The 14915-nt window shown below is 72.6% G+C and overlaps 1 protein-coding gene across 1 annotated transcript; it reads right to left on the minus strand.

Annotated features, from left to right (window-relative positions):
* Positions 1–8665: 8665 nt before the first annotated feature.
* Positions 8666–13923, minus strand: EFNA4 (ephrin A4). Its single transcript, XM_067313528.1, has 6 exons — positions 13791–13923; positions 10468–10760; positions 9831–9899; positions 9516–9575; positions 9166–9441; positions 8666–9057 (listed from the first exon to the last, which is right to left on the minus strand). The coding sequence occupies exons 1-5, from the start codon at positions 13901–13903 to the stop codon at positions 9347–9349; spliced, it is 630 nt and encodes a 209-aa protein (XP_067169629.1). The 5' UTR covers positions 13904–13923; the 3' UTR covers positions 8666–9057; positions 9166–9346.
* Positions 13924–14915: the final 992 nt, after the last annotated feature.

Below are 14915 nucleotides of genomic sequence, written 5' to 3' on the forward strand. Positions count from 1 at the left end.
TCCTGGGGAGAGCTGGGGGTGGCCACACGTCCGCGCTGGGGGGTTCCCGGCCACGGGGCCACGGAAGAGCCCCAAACCTGCCCCGCACATGGGAGTGTTTTGCAGGCAGGTTGCAAATGCGGAGCCCCCCCCCCCCCAGCCTGTGCACGGAGCTGTTGGCTCCCAGGCCTGGCGCTGCGGAGGTGCCAGGCTGGGAGCTGGGTTTCGGAGAGAGCTGACGCAGGGTCAGGAGCAGCGAAGGCCAGCGAGCTCCGAACCCGAGCCCCCAGCACCCCATCCCACCCGCGAACGGGCTGGGTTCACCCTGCACCTGATGCAGCTGCTGCTCCTGCGGGAGCAGCCGGAGCCCTGGAGCCCGTCGGGAGGTGCTGGGCCGGCACAGCGCTGGGCACGGCTGCCGCCAGCCGCATCGCAGCTGGGTGAGCGGCAGGGACCGGCCGGCCCGTGCGGTGGGTGGCCGGAGGTGAGCTCTGCTGCGGAGACAAACACGGGGGGTGATTCGTTAATTAGCATCTTGATGGCTTGAGTTAATTGGCGGGGAGTGCGATGGCACAGAGTCACGGAGGAGGGTTAATTACCGGTGCAAAAAAGCGACCGGCGGCCTTGCCACTCCAGTGGCAGCCGCCCGCCCAGGCGCCTGAGCCGGGCAGCGCTGGCAGCGCGGAGCCGGGCTGTTGGAGGAAATCAGCTTCCTCGAGGAGTTGCCGGGATTAGGTCACGCACGCCTTCCTGGCTCCAGAGCGTGCCAGCCCCGGAGGTTTCTCACGGGGTTCTCGCGGGCTCCCTGCCCTGGCTGCCGGCTCGCAGGAAGCCTGGCTCCGGCGCGGGCACCATGGTGCCGCGTCTGCCCTGGCACTGGGGCGTCCCGCGGCGTGCACACGCGGAGCGGCTCCGGCGGCGGCCGGCTCCCGCCGTTCCCACGGCCCCCAGCTGGGCCAAGCCCCATGCTCCCGGTGGTCGATGGCAGCCAGAGACGGGTCGGGGGCCCCGGCGGCTGCTGCTCCACGTGCCGCAGCAGGAGCTACCTGGCAGCAAGCGCCTGGCTCAGCAACCAGCACCGGGTGACTCAGCCAGCTCCTCTCCTCGCCCTTCCCAGCCTCAAGATCACTCCAATATCATCCGCCAGCAGCAGCCCCGGCCCGTGCCCAGCCCCTCTGGCACAGCCACAGCATGGATGCTCTGGTGGCGCAAGGATGAGCCGCCCCGGGCGCTTTGCTGGGGCAGGGCGCGCTCGGTGGAGGCTGGTGCACGGCACCACCGCGGTGCAGCATCCCTGGGGATGGGACGAGGACACTGAGCCAGGCCAGAAGCATCGGGCGAGGTGTGGAGAGCGATGGAGCCGTCGCTGGAGCATCCATCAGCCGCGGGGACTCTGCGGGGAGTGGCGGGCACGAGGCCAGGGCTGGCTGACGGCCTGGTCTCCGCGCTGGCCTGGGGGCAAATGCCAGCACCTGCCTGGCGCGAAGCCCTGGGGAGGCCCGGGTGGCACAGTGGTGTGCACCCGCACGGTGCCGACATGCACCCGCTCGGTGCCGGTGTGCACCTGGAGCCTCGGCGCTGCCTGAGCCCCCGCTGCGGATCCATGAGCCGCCCATTACCGGTGCCTAAGTGACGTTAATCCGATAGAGGGGTGACAGGCAGCATCAATATCCCGCTCCCGCCGAACATAGATCACGCCGCAATTAGCATCTGCTGCCGCCAGCGCCGGCGGAGGCAGGGGGTGGCGGCGAGGGAGGGCGCTGGACTGCGTCCCTGCTCCCGCCTGCCCCACACCCTGCTTCCCGTGGGCAGCGGTGCGAAGCGGGAAGCACTCAGCACGGCGGGAGTGCGCGGGGCCAGAGCCGAGCCCGGCCCGGGGCACCTTGCCCCCGTCCGGGGAGCCCCCGCCGCCGTCCCGCAGCCCGGCTCGGGGAGGGGCGCAGCCCGCAGCAGCGGGGGAGCCGCATTGAGATGGAAATGCGCTGCGGTTATGTGGCCTCTTTCATCTTCAAAGAGCTGCACAAGCGCTGCCTTAATTTGCCGGTCCTGGGGGGAGCAGCCTCCCCCGCAGCCAGGGAGGGAAACTGAGGCACGGGGGGGGGGGAGGGGGAGCAGAGCCAAGGGAAGAGCCCCGGCGTCCTGGCCCCGGCCTCTGCTCTGCCCTCCGTGCCAGGCACCGGCGCCGGGGAGCAACCGCGCTAATAAATTCGGAGGGGCGGCAGTGGGGTGCTTGGGAGCAGCTCGGATGAGAAATAAAGGTGCGGGGAGATTTCAGGGCCTGAAATATTTATCAGGTTTGATGCAGCGCCCGTGCCGCATTCAGAGACACGCTGGCCGTGAGTGATGGCACGGGGTATTTTTAATAATGCATCGTTTATAAAAGGCTTTGGAGGGGGCCGCGCCGCGAGAGATCGGCGCTCGCCTGATAAGCACGGCGGCCCGGCTGGGGCACGAACTGCAGGTGACGGCCCCGCGGCCAGCGGAGCAGGGCCGGAGCAGCTCGCGGGGGCTCTGCCTCAGTCCCCAGGCCAGCGCCCCGCTCAGGGCATCCTCTGCCGGGGGGTTGCGACAGCGGCCGGCCGAGCTGTGGGGGGCGAGGGGGCTGCACCGTCTCCGCTCGCTCGGGCCACGTTTTGGGGTTCCCCGGCCCCGCGGTGCCAGCACGGCCCCGTGCCCCCGCTGTCACGCCGGGGCGTTGCTGCCACGGCTGCCTCGCTAAATAATTCAGCGCATCGATCGGCTTCCTGCCGTAAGTGCTCCCGGCCGCGGCACGCTGGCCATCGCCGGCAGCCCGGGAGCTGCGGTCGCTCCGCGTCCTGCCCCGCGTGCTGGGTGCTGCCTGGGCGGCGGCGGGCTCTCGCACGCCAATGAGGCCGTGTCAGGGAAGCCCGTTAGCAGCTCCCGCTCCTTGGGATGGCCAAAGGCATGTGGAGCGGATCAGCATACACGGAGGCCAGCACAGCTGTGCCAGGCAGGTGCCTGCGGAGAGGGGAAGGAGGGGGCAGCGCGGTTGTGCCGTGCTTCGCGGCCTCGCCAGGCTGCGGGGAAGCCCAGGCCGCCAGGCAGCCGGCCCGGGCACCCTTGGAAGATGCTGCCCTGAGGCCCGTGCACGGCCTGGTTGCAGCTCCCTGCCCTCAGCGTCACCTCCCAGTGCCCCGCTGCGGGTGCGGGGAGTGCAGCACGCTGGGGGTTAACTCCGTATCGTTTGCACCAACCCATTATTTTCCTAATCTTCCTCCCAGCCGCGTTGCTGAGCACCGGGGGCTGAGCTGTGGCTCTGCTGTCCTCCTGCCAGCTGGGCATATGCCAGCCAGAGATTCCCAGGATGGACTCGGCTCCATTTAAAACCAATTAGGGGCGGAGGACGGGGATGCTTAAAAGCAGGCACGAGCCGCAGGTGTGAGACCTGCCCTATGCACCACGCTTGTGCACCGTGCCCGTGCCTGTGCCCCATGCCTGTGCCCCACACCTGTGCACCACGCACCATGCCTGCGCCCTGTGCCCCATGCCTGTGTCCTGTCAGCCACCTGCAGCCACCCTGGGCCATCGCGCCGGGGCTGGGACAGACCCTCCGGGTCCCGTGGGCGCTGCCGGGGTCTGGCTGTGCCCTGGCACCGCGCACCAGGGGTGCATGCAGCCCTGCCGGCCCTGCGCTGCCGGCACCGTCCCGGGGCGCGTGCTGAGCCCGTCCCCTGCGCTCGCACATGGGGCAGGTCCGGCGGCGCCGGCTGCACTCCCCACTGCGCGGGGTGAGCCCTGCCAGCCGCGGGGACCGGGCGCTGGGCAGAGCCGGCTCCGACACTGCCGGCCCTTAGTATGCAGCAGGTGCAGGCAGGCACCGACAAAGCCGCCAGCTGAATCGCTCTGCAGTCGCAAGGGCAGCTACCGCTCGCCCGACTCTGGCACAGCAGGATTATTGTCTGTCAGGATTAGCGCAGGCTGGGGGGGCCACGCCACCGGCCCCCAGGCACGTGCGGGACCAGCGTGCGGGCAGACGCAGGCATGGTGCAGAGTGGCGGTGCGGCCGCCCGCACGCTGCACGCACCCGCGCAGAGGTGACCGGGCTCGTGCAGCCCCGGGGCACCATCCCACGGGTGCACAGGCTGCCGAGCACGCGCCCCGCGCGCGCATGGCCCTCCCCGGCCCCGCCACACCGGTCTGGCCCCCGGCCAGCGGAGATAAGCAGCGGTGCCCTCTGCGCCGACCCTGACCCTGTCAGCAGGAATCGGCCGGCGGCGGCGGGGAGGGAAGCTCGCCAGGCGGCCACAGGATGGGGCTGGGGCAGCGCCGAGCCCCTCGGTGCATTGCCCCATCGCGGCTCCGGATGGGACCTGCCGGTCTGAGCAAGGAGAAGGGCAGAGCAGGGGAGGCAGAGGCAGCCGGGGCCGTGCTCCCGCCCAGTGCAGCGGGACCTGGGCCGTGCGCGCCGGTGGCGGCCCTTCCTCTGCGCGGGGGCCTGCGTGCACCGCACACGCCTGCTCTCCGTCCCACCGCGTGCCCTCATTGCTATGGCAGGCGTGGGCTCGGTGTGTGCCACTCGGCATAATTAGCTGGCGCAGGCCGGCTCCCTCCAAAGCCCCTGCTGAGCGTTTTGCTAAATTATAACCTTGACAATGCGCATCATCAGACGGCGGCTCATGGAAGCGCCGGCTCCAGCCTCACACTGGCTGCACCGGGGCAGAGCTGCACGGCCGGGCGGCATCGCGCCCTGTGGCATCGGTGACCTGATCGAGAGCTGGCCCGGAGCGTCCCAGGCACTGCAGCATGGGGCATCCCAGGCGCCATGGCAGGGTGCAAAGCTGCTCCGGTGCCCAGCGGGTTCGGCAGGGCGGGAGCAGTGGGGAGGCGACAGGGCCGCGGTGCCCAGGCTGGGGCCACGCGTGGGACCCTGGCGGCGGTGGTATGCATGGGGTGGGGGCTCGCCCCGGCACCCCGCTCCCCCCGGGCTTGGCACGTGCCTCTCCCCCTCGGTGGTGACGGAGCTGGCGGCCCTGTTTCCATAGTGACACGGAGCCATTTCCCTGTCTCCCAGCAGATGCTCCGGTGCGGCTCTGCCTCCCCCCTCAGCAGCCTGCAGGGCCAGGGCAATGGCAGCTGGCCGCGGCGGGGTCCCGGGCGCTGTGCAAGGGGCGACCTCCTCCTGCAGCATCGCCTGCTCCCGGCCCTTCGGGGGGCTGCACGGCCCCTCCGGACCCTGCTCCCACCCCAGTGCCGGAGGCCAGGCCCTGGCCCGCGGTGCAGCACCACGGAGCGCCGGGGCTGGGGCCTCTTGTCGACCTGCCAGTTCCCATCTCGGGCAGGAGAAAAGGCCCCGGCGAGGGGCATCGATTCCCTGACAAAGCGCCGTGTTCCAGCCCGGCGGGCAAAGGGGCTCAGGGCTGGGGTGGAAAATGTGCCCTGACAGCCGTGCCCAGCGCTGCCTCGCCACCCGCCAGGACACAAAAGGGGCCACGGGGGGGCCACCGCTTCCTGCCCTTTGTGTCCAGGGACCCCCCGCCCCGGGGCAGCGGGGCTCGCGGAGGGGCGGCCCTGGGGCACCGTGCGAGCAGAGCCGGAGCCGGCGGCAATGCCCTCTGTGCTGTCTGCCCCGGGCTGGGCAAGCCACGTGGAGGGGTGGCAAGTGGGGCCAGGCCCGCGTGGCTGCACGGGCAGCTCCGTGCACGGGGGGGGGACACGAGCATCTCCATGCACGGGGGAGCGAGGGCATTGCTGTGCACAGGGCAACATGGGCATTTCTGTGCACGGGGGGGGGGAATGAGCACCTCCGTGCACGGGGGAGCGAGGGCATTGCTGAGCACGGGGGAACATGGGCATCTCCGTGCATGGGGGACCACAAGCATCGGGCTCACAGCCAATTCCTCCTGGCATTGAGGACAGGCACGTGCTGGGCCTCGTGTCCAAGCGTTGCTGGTCCAGGACACTGGGAGCAGGACGTTGCACACCGGTGCCGAATGCCCCCTTGCAGCGGGCCTGCCCTGCTGTGCTGCGGCCCGCAGGACATGCGGAGCAGGGGGCGACGAGGGGCCCGGGGCTCGCCCTGCCCTTCCCCGCCAGCCCCGGTACGCCCGGCGCAGGCGCTGCCCCGTGCCGAGGCGGAGGGCCTGCAGGCCCCCTCCCTGCGCACGCCCGGCGCTGGGAGCGAGCGCGGCAGCAGCGCGGGAACCCGCTGACTCAGCGCAGCGGGGGCCGGCGCTTCGCTGAGCTCCCGCTGCTATTTGTAGGTCAGCGCGGAGCCGGACAGCGCGGGGAGCCGGAGTGGGCGCTGGGCACACGGGGAGCAGCGGCACGGCGGCAGGGCCAGGCCCGGTGCTGCGGCAGGAGCGGGGCGCTGGGCTCGGCGCGGCCCCAGCCCACTCCCTGCAGCGGCACAGACGCCGTATTTCCCGGGCTGTTGGCACGGCCAGCCGCCTCTTTATCCCCGTGTTAATCTCAGGGCTGCATATTACTGCTTCGCATCATTTTCTGTTCCTGGTGATAAATTTTTACTTCCAACTTCAGAGGGTTTAACCCCCAGCTGCCTGGGCAGCTGCCAGGCCCGGGGCTGCCCGGGTCCCGCCGTGGCTGTGGGGCTGGGGCAGCTCCGAGGGGGCCCCACGGTGCTGGTGCCCTCCTGGGGCAGCGCACGTGGGCACAGCGGCTCGGGCCGATGGCACACGCCGCCACGGCCCCGCTCGCCCCAGCGCCCTCCCCACAGCGCAGACCCACCAGCGAGCACCCAGCACCTGGAGCACACCGGAGCCAGCGGGAGCAGGCTGGCAGGAAGCCGGGAGTCCCGGTGCCCTGCGACCCAGCAGAGGCCGCGGCTGGGCTGATGCCGGGCTGTGGGGAGCCGGGAGGGAGCCGGCATTCGGAGGGAGCCCCGAGGCAGGGAGATTGCGAGACAGAAGGGAAGGGATAATGGAACCTATTCCTTTAATAGATTCAATTTCTGCCGCGGCTGGCTGCGGGGCGCGGAGCCATCAATTCGATTCAGGGGACGGGGAATCTGATTTGGAACGGCCGTGCCATCAATTAGCTTTTATTGATGGCATTGCTCATTGGAAGTCGATGGGATTTGAAGCCAGCATTGGCTCCGGCATACCAAGCAACCCCCTCTCAAGGGCAGGGCCCCGCTCCAGGGGCTGCTCCGGGACGCGGGGTGCGAGGGATCCCCGGGGGGACGAGGGGCTGCCCCGCACGGGCACAGCCCCGGCACCGCCCCACGGGCGGGGTGTCCCTAGATGGGGCACCGTCCCCAAAGCATCCCTGCGCGGGGCCCCGGGGCATTGCGGGGCCCCGGCTGAGGCACACGGGGCCCCAGGGACCCCCCGCCCCGCGCACGGCCAGGCCGCGGGGGCCGGGCAGGGCCAGGCGGCGAGGGGGAGGGCTGCGGCGGCGGCGGCCGATGCTTTCGCTCAGCCCCTCGCTGAGCAGTTTCTCCGGCGAAGCCATAAAACCTGTCTGACGTGCCGAGCACCACTGCAGCGGGCGGCGGGAACGCCTGCGCAGGGAGGGGACCGCCTGCCGCGGAGCCGGGCGCTGCCACGCCGTGCCGCGCCATGCTGCACCGTGCCACGCGGGGGGCTCGGCCGGGGCCTGGAGGAGGAATGCAGGGGGACGCGCTCCGCCTGAAGCCATGCTGCAGCGCGGGGGACCGGACCCACGTCCCGTCTCCCTGCCTCTCGCTCTGCAAGCCTCGAGCATCCCTCCCAGCGGCAGGAAAAGCCCGGGCCTCCGGGGCATGTTGCTGTCGGCTCCTTCCCGCTCCCGCGGCTGCACATCTGCACCGGAGCCGTCGCCCCCAGCAGCGCCGGGGGATCCCAGAGCCTCTCCTCTCCCATGCCGACCTCGCGCCGAGCACCACGGCATCGGCACGCGGCAGCAGCCGGGCACCCCCTCGGCAAAGGGCAGGGAGCAGGCTGGGAGCAGGGAGCTGGGAGCACTCCCAGGGGAGCCAGGTCCCGACTGCGGCTGCTGCAGATGGATAAGGCTCGCGTGCGGGCGGTCGCCGTGCTTTACGGCGGCGCTACGGCTGCTGCAGCTCCGCCTGGCGCGGGCTGATTGCCGCGCGGGAGCGCAGGGCGGGGGGGCCAGTGACGGCAGGCAGAGCTGCGCTCCGGCGGGGCGCCGCTCCGGGGGCTGCAGCCGTTCCCCGGGCTTTGTGCAGCTGCTGGCGTGGGGAGCAGGCGCCTGCAGCGCGTGCCCGGCCCTGGAGAGCCCCCCCAGCTCCCGCCGGCGGTAACATGCTGTTAACATCGGCGGGTGCCGCGGGCGGCGCGGCGGCGCTGCGTCCCCATCGATCGCTGGCCGCGGGCCAGGCGGCGCAGGGCGATGCAGGGAGGGCGGCGGGGCCGGCGACCACCGCGCTGCGGCCGGCCCGAGGCCAGCCGAGGAGGGGGCACCGCGGGCGCCACGGGGGAGAGGGTCCCGCCGGCACCTCTGCCTTTGCCCCTGCCGCTGCGCAGGTGCTGGCGCCAGCGGCCGGCTCTCGCACCGCCGCCGCACGCTAATTGCCGGCAGATGATCTGTAATTAAAGCTCTCCCTGTGACATGAGCTGATGTCTCAATATCAATCGCTGCAATTAAACCCCCAGGCTCGAAGGTCACGGCGAGAGCGGCAAGCCCCCGGCGCGCCCCCCCGCACCCCGCTCCCCCCGGGGCGCCCGCGCTCGCGCGGGTCGGGGGCTGCACGGCCTGAGGGCGAGGCCATCTTGCAAACTCTCTATTGCTCGGATCAGTCACTAACAGGGATTAAAACCAAACCGTACGAACAGGTAAACGGCAGAGAGAGGGGGGCGTCTTCGCGGAAGACAGATCGGTGTCCTTGCTGGAGGACGAGGCGAGGGCGCGCAGGGCTGCCGGGGCTGGGCTCCACCTGGGTGGACGAGCTCTGGTCGGTGTCCGTGGGGGCTGGCGGGTCCCCGGAGCCGCAGCGGCCCCATCAGGGCCCCACGGAGCAGGGTGTCCGCAGGGGAAGGCACAAGATGGGCAGCAGCCCCGGGGCGGCGCAGGCATCCCAGGATCCGCGGGGAGCCCGGCGCTGGGGCAGGGCGGCTGTCAGGGCCAGCGCTTGGGGACGTCGGCAGCGAAGCAAGGTCCCTGGGGGAAAGGGACCCGTCAGGGGACACTGCAACATGGCCCAGGGCGCCGGCCCCCGTCCCGCACGCAGCCAGGCCAGCCTGGAGAGATGCCGCGGACCCTGCTCACCTTCCCACCAGGAGCTCCTGGCCTTGGCCGGGCTCCATGGGGGTCCGGCAGGCGAGTCATGGCCCAGGGGCTGCCCCACGGGCCGGGCTCAGCCTCTCGGTGGGATTGTGGTGGGACAGGAACGTTTGCAAGCGTCCAGTATCGCGGAGGAGCCCGTCCGCTGCCCGCAGGCGCCAGGGGGTCAGATCCAGAGTAGGGCGAGGAACACGGGAGCCAGGCACGGGGTGCAGGGCCGGAGCAGGGCCGGGGCTGCGCTGCGCCCGGGCGGCACCACGTCTGCGAGAGCAAGAGCAGAGGTTACAGAGAGCTGGTCCCCCGCGGCCTGCCAACCCCGCCGGCCCCGTACTCACCCTCCGGCCCCCCTCGCCCGCGGGGCTGAGAGTTGGGAACCTCCGTCACCGGCTTCGGTGCTGAAACAAAACCCAGAGGTGTCGGTGCCCAGCTAACCCCAGGGAGCTGGCATCACCCCCCGGCAGCCCGGTCCCCCCAGCATAGCCCAGTGCCCCCAGCTGGGAACACCCCGCTTCCAGCACCTCCCCAGAGGCGGGAAAAGGCTGAATTCCCACGAAGCACCAAGGCTTTTGGGGAGCGCCCGGCCGGCAGAGCCACCCCCGCGAGGGACCCCAGGCGCGAAGCCCCCGCGCGTCCCGCAGCGCCGCACTCACTCGTGGCCTTGCAGCAGACGGAGACTCGCAGCTTCAGGCACCGCCCGGCGCTCTCGGGGCTGGGGACAGCTGGGCCGGAGGCGACACGTCAGGGCGGGCCGCGCCGCAGGTGCACCGAGCCGGCCAGGGCTCTGCCCGCCGCACCCCCGGCCCGGGCGGCCCCCGCCGGCTCCGGGCACCGGCCCAGCGCTGGGCGCGGGGCGCCCCCTCCTGGCTGCCCGTCGCATTGCACGGCGCCGGGGCCGCCGGGACATGGCCTCCACCCGGGACGCCCAGACCCCCGGGGCATCCGCACCCTGGCGCGCCCGGATCCCGGCTGCATCCAGCCCCCAAGGTGCCCGGATCCCGCATGCACCCGGACCCCGGGGCGCCCGGACCCCCGGGGCATCCGGACCACCTGCTCTATCCAGACCCCCACTGCATCCAGATCCCTGGTGCATCCCAATCCTGAGGCACCCAGATCCCGGATGCATCCAGACCTCAGCGCATCCAGTCCCCAGTATGCCCAGACCCCTGGTGCCTCCAGGCCCGTGCGTGCAGCCCCCCTGTTTGCCCAGACTCCCTGGGGCACCCAGACCCCCCAAGTGCCCGCAGACTCCCCTGTGCCCGGCTGCCCCCGCTGCGGCCAGGCACTCACAGATGTAGTAGTAGGTCTCCCCCGGCTGGAACTCGAAGCCGAGCGAGAAGGGCGTGAAGCGCTGGATCTTCTCTGAGAAGCGGACGGGCCCGAAGGGCGCGTGGGGCCGGTTGCACTCCCAGCGCTTGAAGGCGCCAGGCGTCTCGTAGCAGCCGCGATAGCCCTCGCGGTCCACCATGAAGAGCGTGAAGGTCTCTGCCCGGCCAGCGGGCGCCGCTCCCTCGTAGTGCGGGCAGTAGATGTCCAGGTAGTCATTGATGGCCACCTGGATGGCGTAGTCGTCCTGCAGGAACCTGCCGGGCGGGGGGGAGCCGGGGAGGTGGCGCTGCCGGGACCCCGTGCACCTCCCCGGCCCCGCAGCCAGGCCCCCAGCACGCAGCCCCCACCCCGGCACGCCGGGTGGCCGCTGGCTCCCCGGGAGCGCTGGCTCCGGCCTTTTGTTGAAACAGCTACCGGGCACCCGGCCTCTCCAAACAAACAGGCATCAGCTCCGATTAGCCGCAGCCCACTGGAGCTCAATGGGCTCGGCAGCCGCGGCCGGGGGGCCGGGCTGGCCTGCAGGAGCCTGGCCACACAGACAGGGGTGCAAAGCCCCTCGCCCCTGCACCGGCCTCGCAGCCCCCGGCGCTGATGAGTGGGGATGCCCGGGCAGGGGCGAGGATGGGGCTGGCTGCGTGCGCCGCCCCGCACAGGCACACGGGCACAGCCCGCCTGGGCTGGCGCTTGCGGAGGGGCCGGCTGGCGGGGGGGATGGTCCCCCGCGGTGCGGCGCGGGGCCGAGCCCGGGCACCTGCACGGGCACAGCACACCACTGGGCCAGCATGAGCTCACGCCTGTGCAAACAGCACGTGGCCAGGCCGGGTGGAACAGACACCTCTGCAGGCAAGCGCACATGGCCACGCTCTGCCCCACCGGCTGCCCCGGGCCAGGCCCGTGCGGCCGCGTCTGTGCGGGGGCACCAGCCCCTCTTCCGCTGCTCCCCATCCCAGCAGGGTGGGGACCTTCTCCTCGCGCCAGGCTTCTCCCGGGCTGGTGGTGACTCCAGCCGGCCGGATCCTGCTGCAGCCAGGCACATGTCAGCCCGGATACCCCTGCCGATGCTCGCCCACGTGCCGGGGCAGCGGCGCAGCCCTGGCCTTGAGCAGAGCCCCCCGCTCTCTGCCGGCAGCCCCGCGGCTGGACGGGCAGAGCCGGGCCGAGCTCCGGAGCACCAGTCCCGGATTCCAGTGGATTAGCAGCCCGGCTCCTCGCGGGGCCGGGGCTATCAGGGAAGTTGCCGCCCGGGGCCTTTCCACACCATGAGGCTTTGCCAGCTGCACCGCAGATGCAGCCGGGAGCGACGGGGCAGACGCAGAGGAGCCCAGCACGGCACGGCATGGGCACCGCGGCTCTGACCGCCCACCGGCGCAGCAACCGCCCCCTGTCCCCGGTTGGGGTGGTCTCCCACGCGCACCCCCAGCCCCTTCCCTGCTCGCTGCGCAGCCCGGGCAGCCCCTCTGCCCCACACCGGCCCCAGCACTCCCAGCACACACCCGGCAGCCTCGCCGCTGCCCTGGCCGCCGCTCGCCGCCCAGGGTGCCTCAGCCCCGAGCTGCCCAGGTAGGAAGGTGCAGCGAGGACCAAGCTCACTCTTCGCCCGCTTCCCCGGCCCGGCTCGCAGGGACGCTGCCGTCCTGCCAGGGCCCGGGCAGAGGCTGCCGCGGAGGCCCCCGGCTGGGGAGGGGGGCCGCCAGCCCCTGCGCCCTCCTCCCCGCCCGTGCTCCGGTGCACGGAGAGCCAGTGTTTACACCAGGCACAGATTCCTGGCAGCTGCTGCAGGGGCCGGTGCATTAATCACTTGGCCGGCAGCGCTGTCGGCACTGGGGAGACGCAGAGGCTCAAACCTAGCTGAGCCCCCCCCAACCCGGGGGCTCTTCAAGGACAGGACCAGGCGTGGGATCCCTGCTGACTCAGAGCATTGGCCGGGCTGTTCCCGCCGGGCTACACCGTCCGGGACGGGTCCGGGCAGGGCTGAGGGCTCCAGGGACCAGGGCCCACACCCTGACCCCGTGAAGGGGCGAGCAGCACCCTGGCCGGGGCCGAGCACCGGCCCCACCGTGTTCGCGGGATGCCCATGGGCCGGGGGGACCTGTGTCCTGTGTCCGTGGCTTTCCGCATCCCCGTGAACCAGCTCTGTCCCGGGGAACGACGCGGCATCGGCACCCCGAGCCCTGCCCAGGTGTGTGCTCATCTGCTCCAGCCCGGCTCTGCCGCTCCCGGGCACGAGAGCCCCCACGGGTGAGCCCCAGGGTTAGGGTTAGGCAGGCACGATGCCCCCGAGCCCACATCCATGGAGCCCCCTGCCTCCTGCCCAATGTCTGGAGGAGCCCCAGGCCCAGGGCAGCACCAGGAACGACTGGAAATGCCTAAAATGGAGGAAGCGAAGAGGGATGGGTTGGACGCAAGCACAGGACGGGACACCAGCCCATGGGGGAAGACAAAGGCTGCAGCCAGCACCCCACGTCCAAGCAAGGGACGGACTGGGTCGTACCCGACAGCGCCTGCCGTGCTGGGGTGTCTGAAACACCCGGGCTTGCAGAAGGACCTCAGCTGAAGGGTGAGCGGGAGAACCGTCCCACATAGACGGCATCCACAGCATCCGGAGCCTCCAGGTCCTGACTCCCTTCCCAGCCAAACCCCACAGCTTCTTGCCTGCCGCTGGTGCGTGGGCATTGCCCCACGCAGGAGAGGTCCCTGGCCAGCGCCGGGGCACCCTGACCCATGGTCCCTCGGTGCTCGGCACTGCCCGCGGGGACCCGTGGCCCTGGGAGGGCCACCGCAGCCAGGGACGCCCACCAGCTTGATGCCACCCAGGGGCGACCGCTGGCTGGATGCCCACGGGCTCGGTGCTCGCCGGCCCCACGTCACCCAGGGGTGCCCGGCGGCTCAGAGCCCCCCGGTGGGGGCCACGCGGGGGTGCCCAGAGGCTCGGTGCCCGCCGGTTTGGCCTCACCCCAGGGAGCCCCGCGGCTCGGAGCCCCAGTCCCTCCCCATCAGCGCGGCCCGGCGTCGCGGGCCCGGGGGGGTCGCCCGGGGGGGTCCCCCGGGGGCGGGCGGGCGGGCGGCCCGTGCCCAGGTGCCGAGCGCCGACGGTGCCGCCCCCGCGGGGCTCCCGCGGCCGCCGCGCCGCTGCCGGAGCGCGACCCCGAGCCGCCCGGGAGGCTCGGCCCCGGCCCCGGCCCCGGCGGCCCCGGCGGGGCGGAGCGGAGCGGAGCGGAGCGGCGCGCACGGAGGCGGCGGCCCCGGCCCGGCGGCGGCGGCGGCCCCGGTGCGGCGGGCGCTACCTGGGGTTGCTCCCGTTCCAGTGGACGCCGTGTCGGAGGCCGCGCACCGGCGGCGGCGGCGCCCAGAGCAGCGGCGCCCAGAGCAGGAGCCCGAGCAGCGGCGCGGGGCGCATGGCTCCGCCGGCAGCGGGGCGGGGGGCGGCGGCGGCCGGGGGCGGGGGCCGGGGGGCGGCTCGGCCCGGCCCGGCCCGGCCCGGCCCGGCCCGAGCGCGCCCCGCCCCGCCAACTTCGGGCCAATCCCCGCCGCGCCTCCGCCCGGCAACTTCCCCGACTCCCATTAACCCTTTGGGGCGCCCCGGCCGGCACCGGCACCCCCGCAGCGGCCGGCACCCCCCACGCGGGACCGGCACCCCCGGGCCAGGCTGGGCACCCCCTCACCCGGACCGCCCCCCCCGGAAGCGAGTGGGCCCCCCTACAGCCGGGACTGGCACCCCCAGAACTGACTGGGCACCCCCCTACACCCAGAACCGGCACCCCCGGGACCAACCGGCACCCCAGGACCGGCCGGGAGCCCCCCCACCCGGGACCGACACCCCCGGAACCGAGTGGGCCCCCCCTACAGCCGGGACTGGCGCTCCCAGAACCGACTGGGCACCCCCCTACACCCAGAACCGGCACCCCAGGACCGGCCAGACACCCCCCCCCATCCGGGACCGGCACCCCGGGACCGGCCGGGCACCCGGCATCGGCAGCCCAGCACCGATCACCCACCGAGCACCCGGACTGGCACTACTGGGCAGCCGGTACCGGTACCCTCGGCACCAACCAGCGCTCGGTATTGGCACCACCGTCACCTGCCCGGCATCCGGTACCGGCACAGGCTGGGCCCCCCCCCGGCACCAAGGGGCACCCCTGGCACGGGTACCAGCCGGGCACCCCTGTGCACCCTGGCACCAGCCCAGCACTGATGGGCGCCGTGCGGGCCACCGGCACCGGGGGACGCCGGCACGTGCCCCGCGGGTCAGACGGCCCCGTGGCTGCGCGGGGCCCGGGCTCGGGCCAGGCCTCGGCGCGGGACACGGCGGCGGGGGCTCCCCCCCACGCCGGTGCCTCCCCGCCCGGGGACAGCGCCGGGGACGCCCGTGCGGCACCGAGCCCCGTGCACGGCCCTCAGGCCCCTTGTGA

This window comes from Apteryx mantelli, chromosome 31 (assembly GCF_036417845.1).
Source record: "Apteryx mantelli isolate bAptMan1 chromosome 31, bAptMan1.hap1, whole genome shotgun sequence".
In the NCBI taxonomy this organism is placed as follows: Eukaryota; Metazoa; Chordata; class Aves; order Apterygiformes; family Apterygidae; genus Apteryx; species Apteryx mantelli.

Bases quoted from the DNA above. Each gene is read 5' to 3' on its own strand.
- EFNA4 (XM_067313528.1), bottom strand. From the start codon at position 13,903: ATGCGCCCCGCGCCGCTGCTCGGGCTCCTGCTCTGGGCGCCGCTGCTC. The intron at 9,576-9,830 runs GTGAGTGCGGCG...GTTTTGTTTCAG, and splicing joins CGTCTGCTGCAAGGCCACGA to CACCGAAGCCGGTGACGGAG. The intron at 9,442-9,515 runs GTGAGTACGGGG...TTGCTCTCGCAG, and splicing joins CGGGCGAGGGGGGCCGGAGG to ACGTGGTGCCGCCCGGGCGC.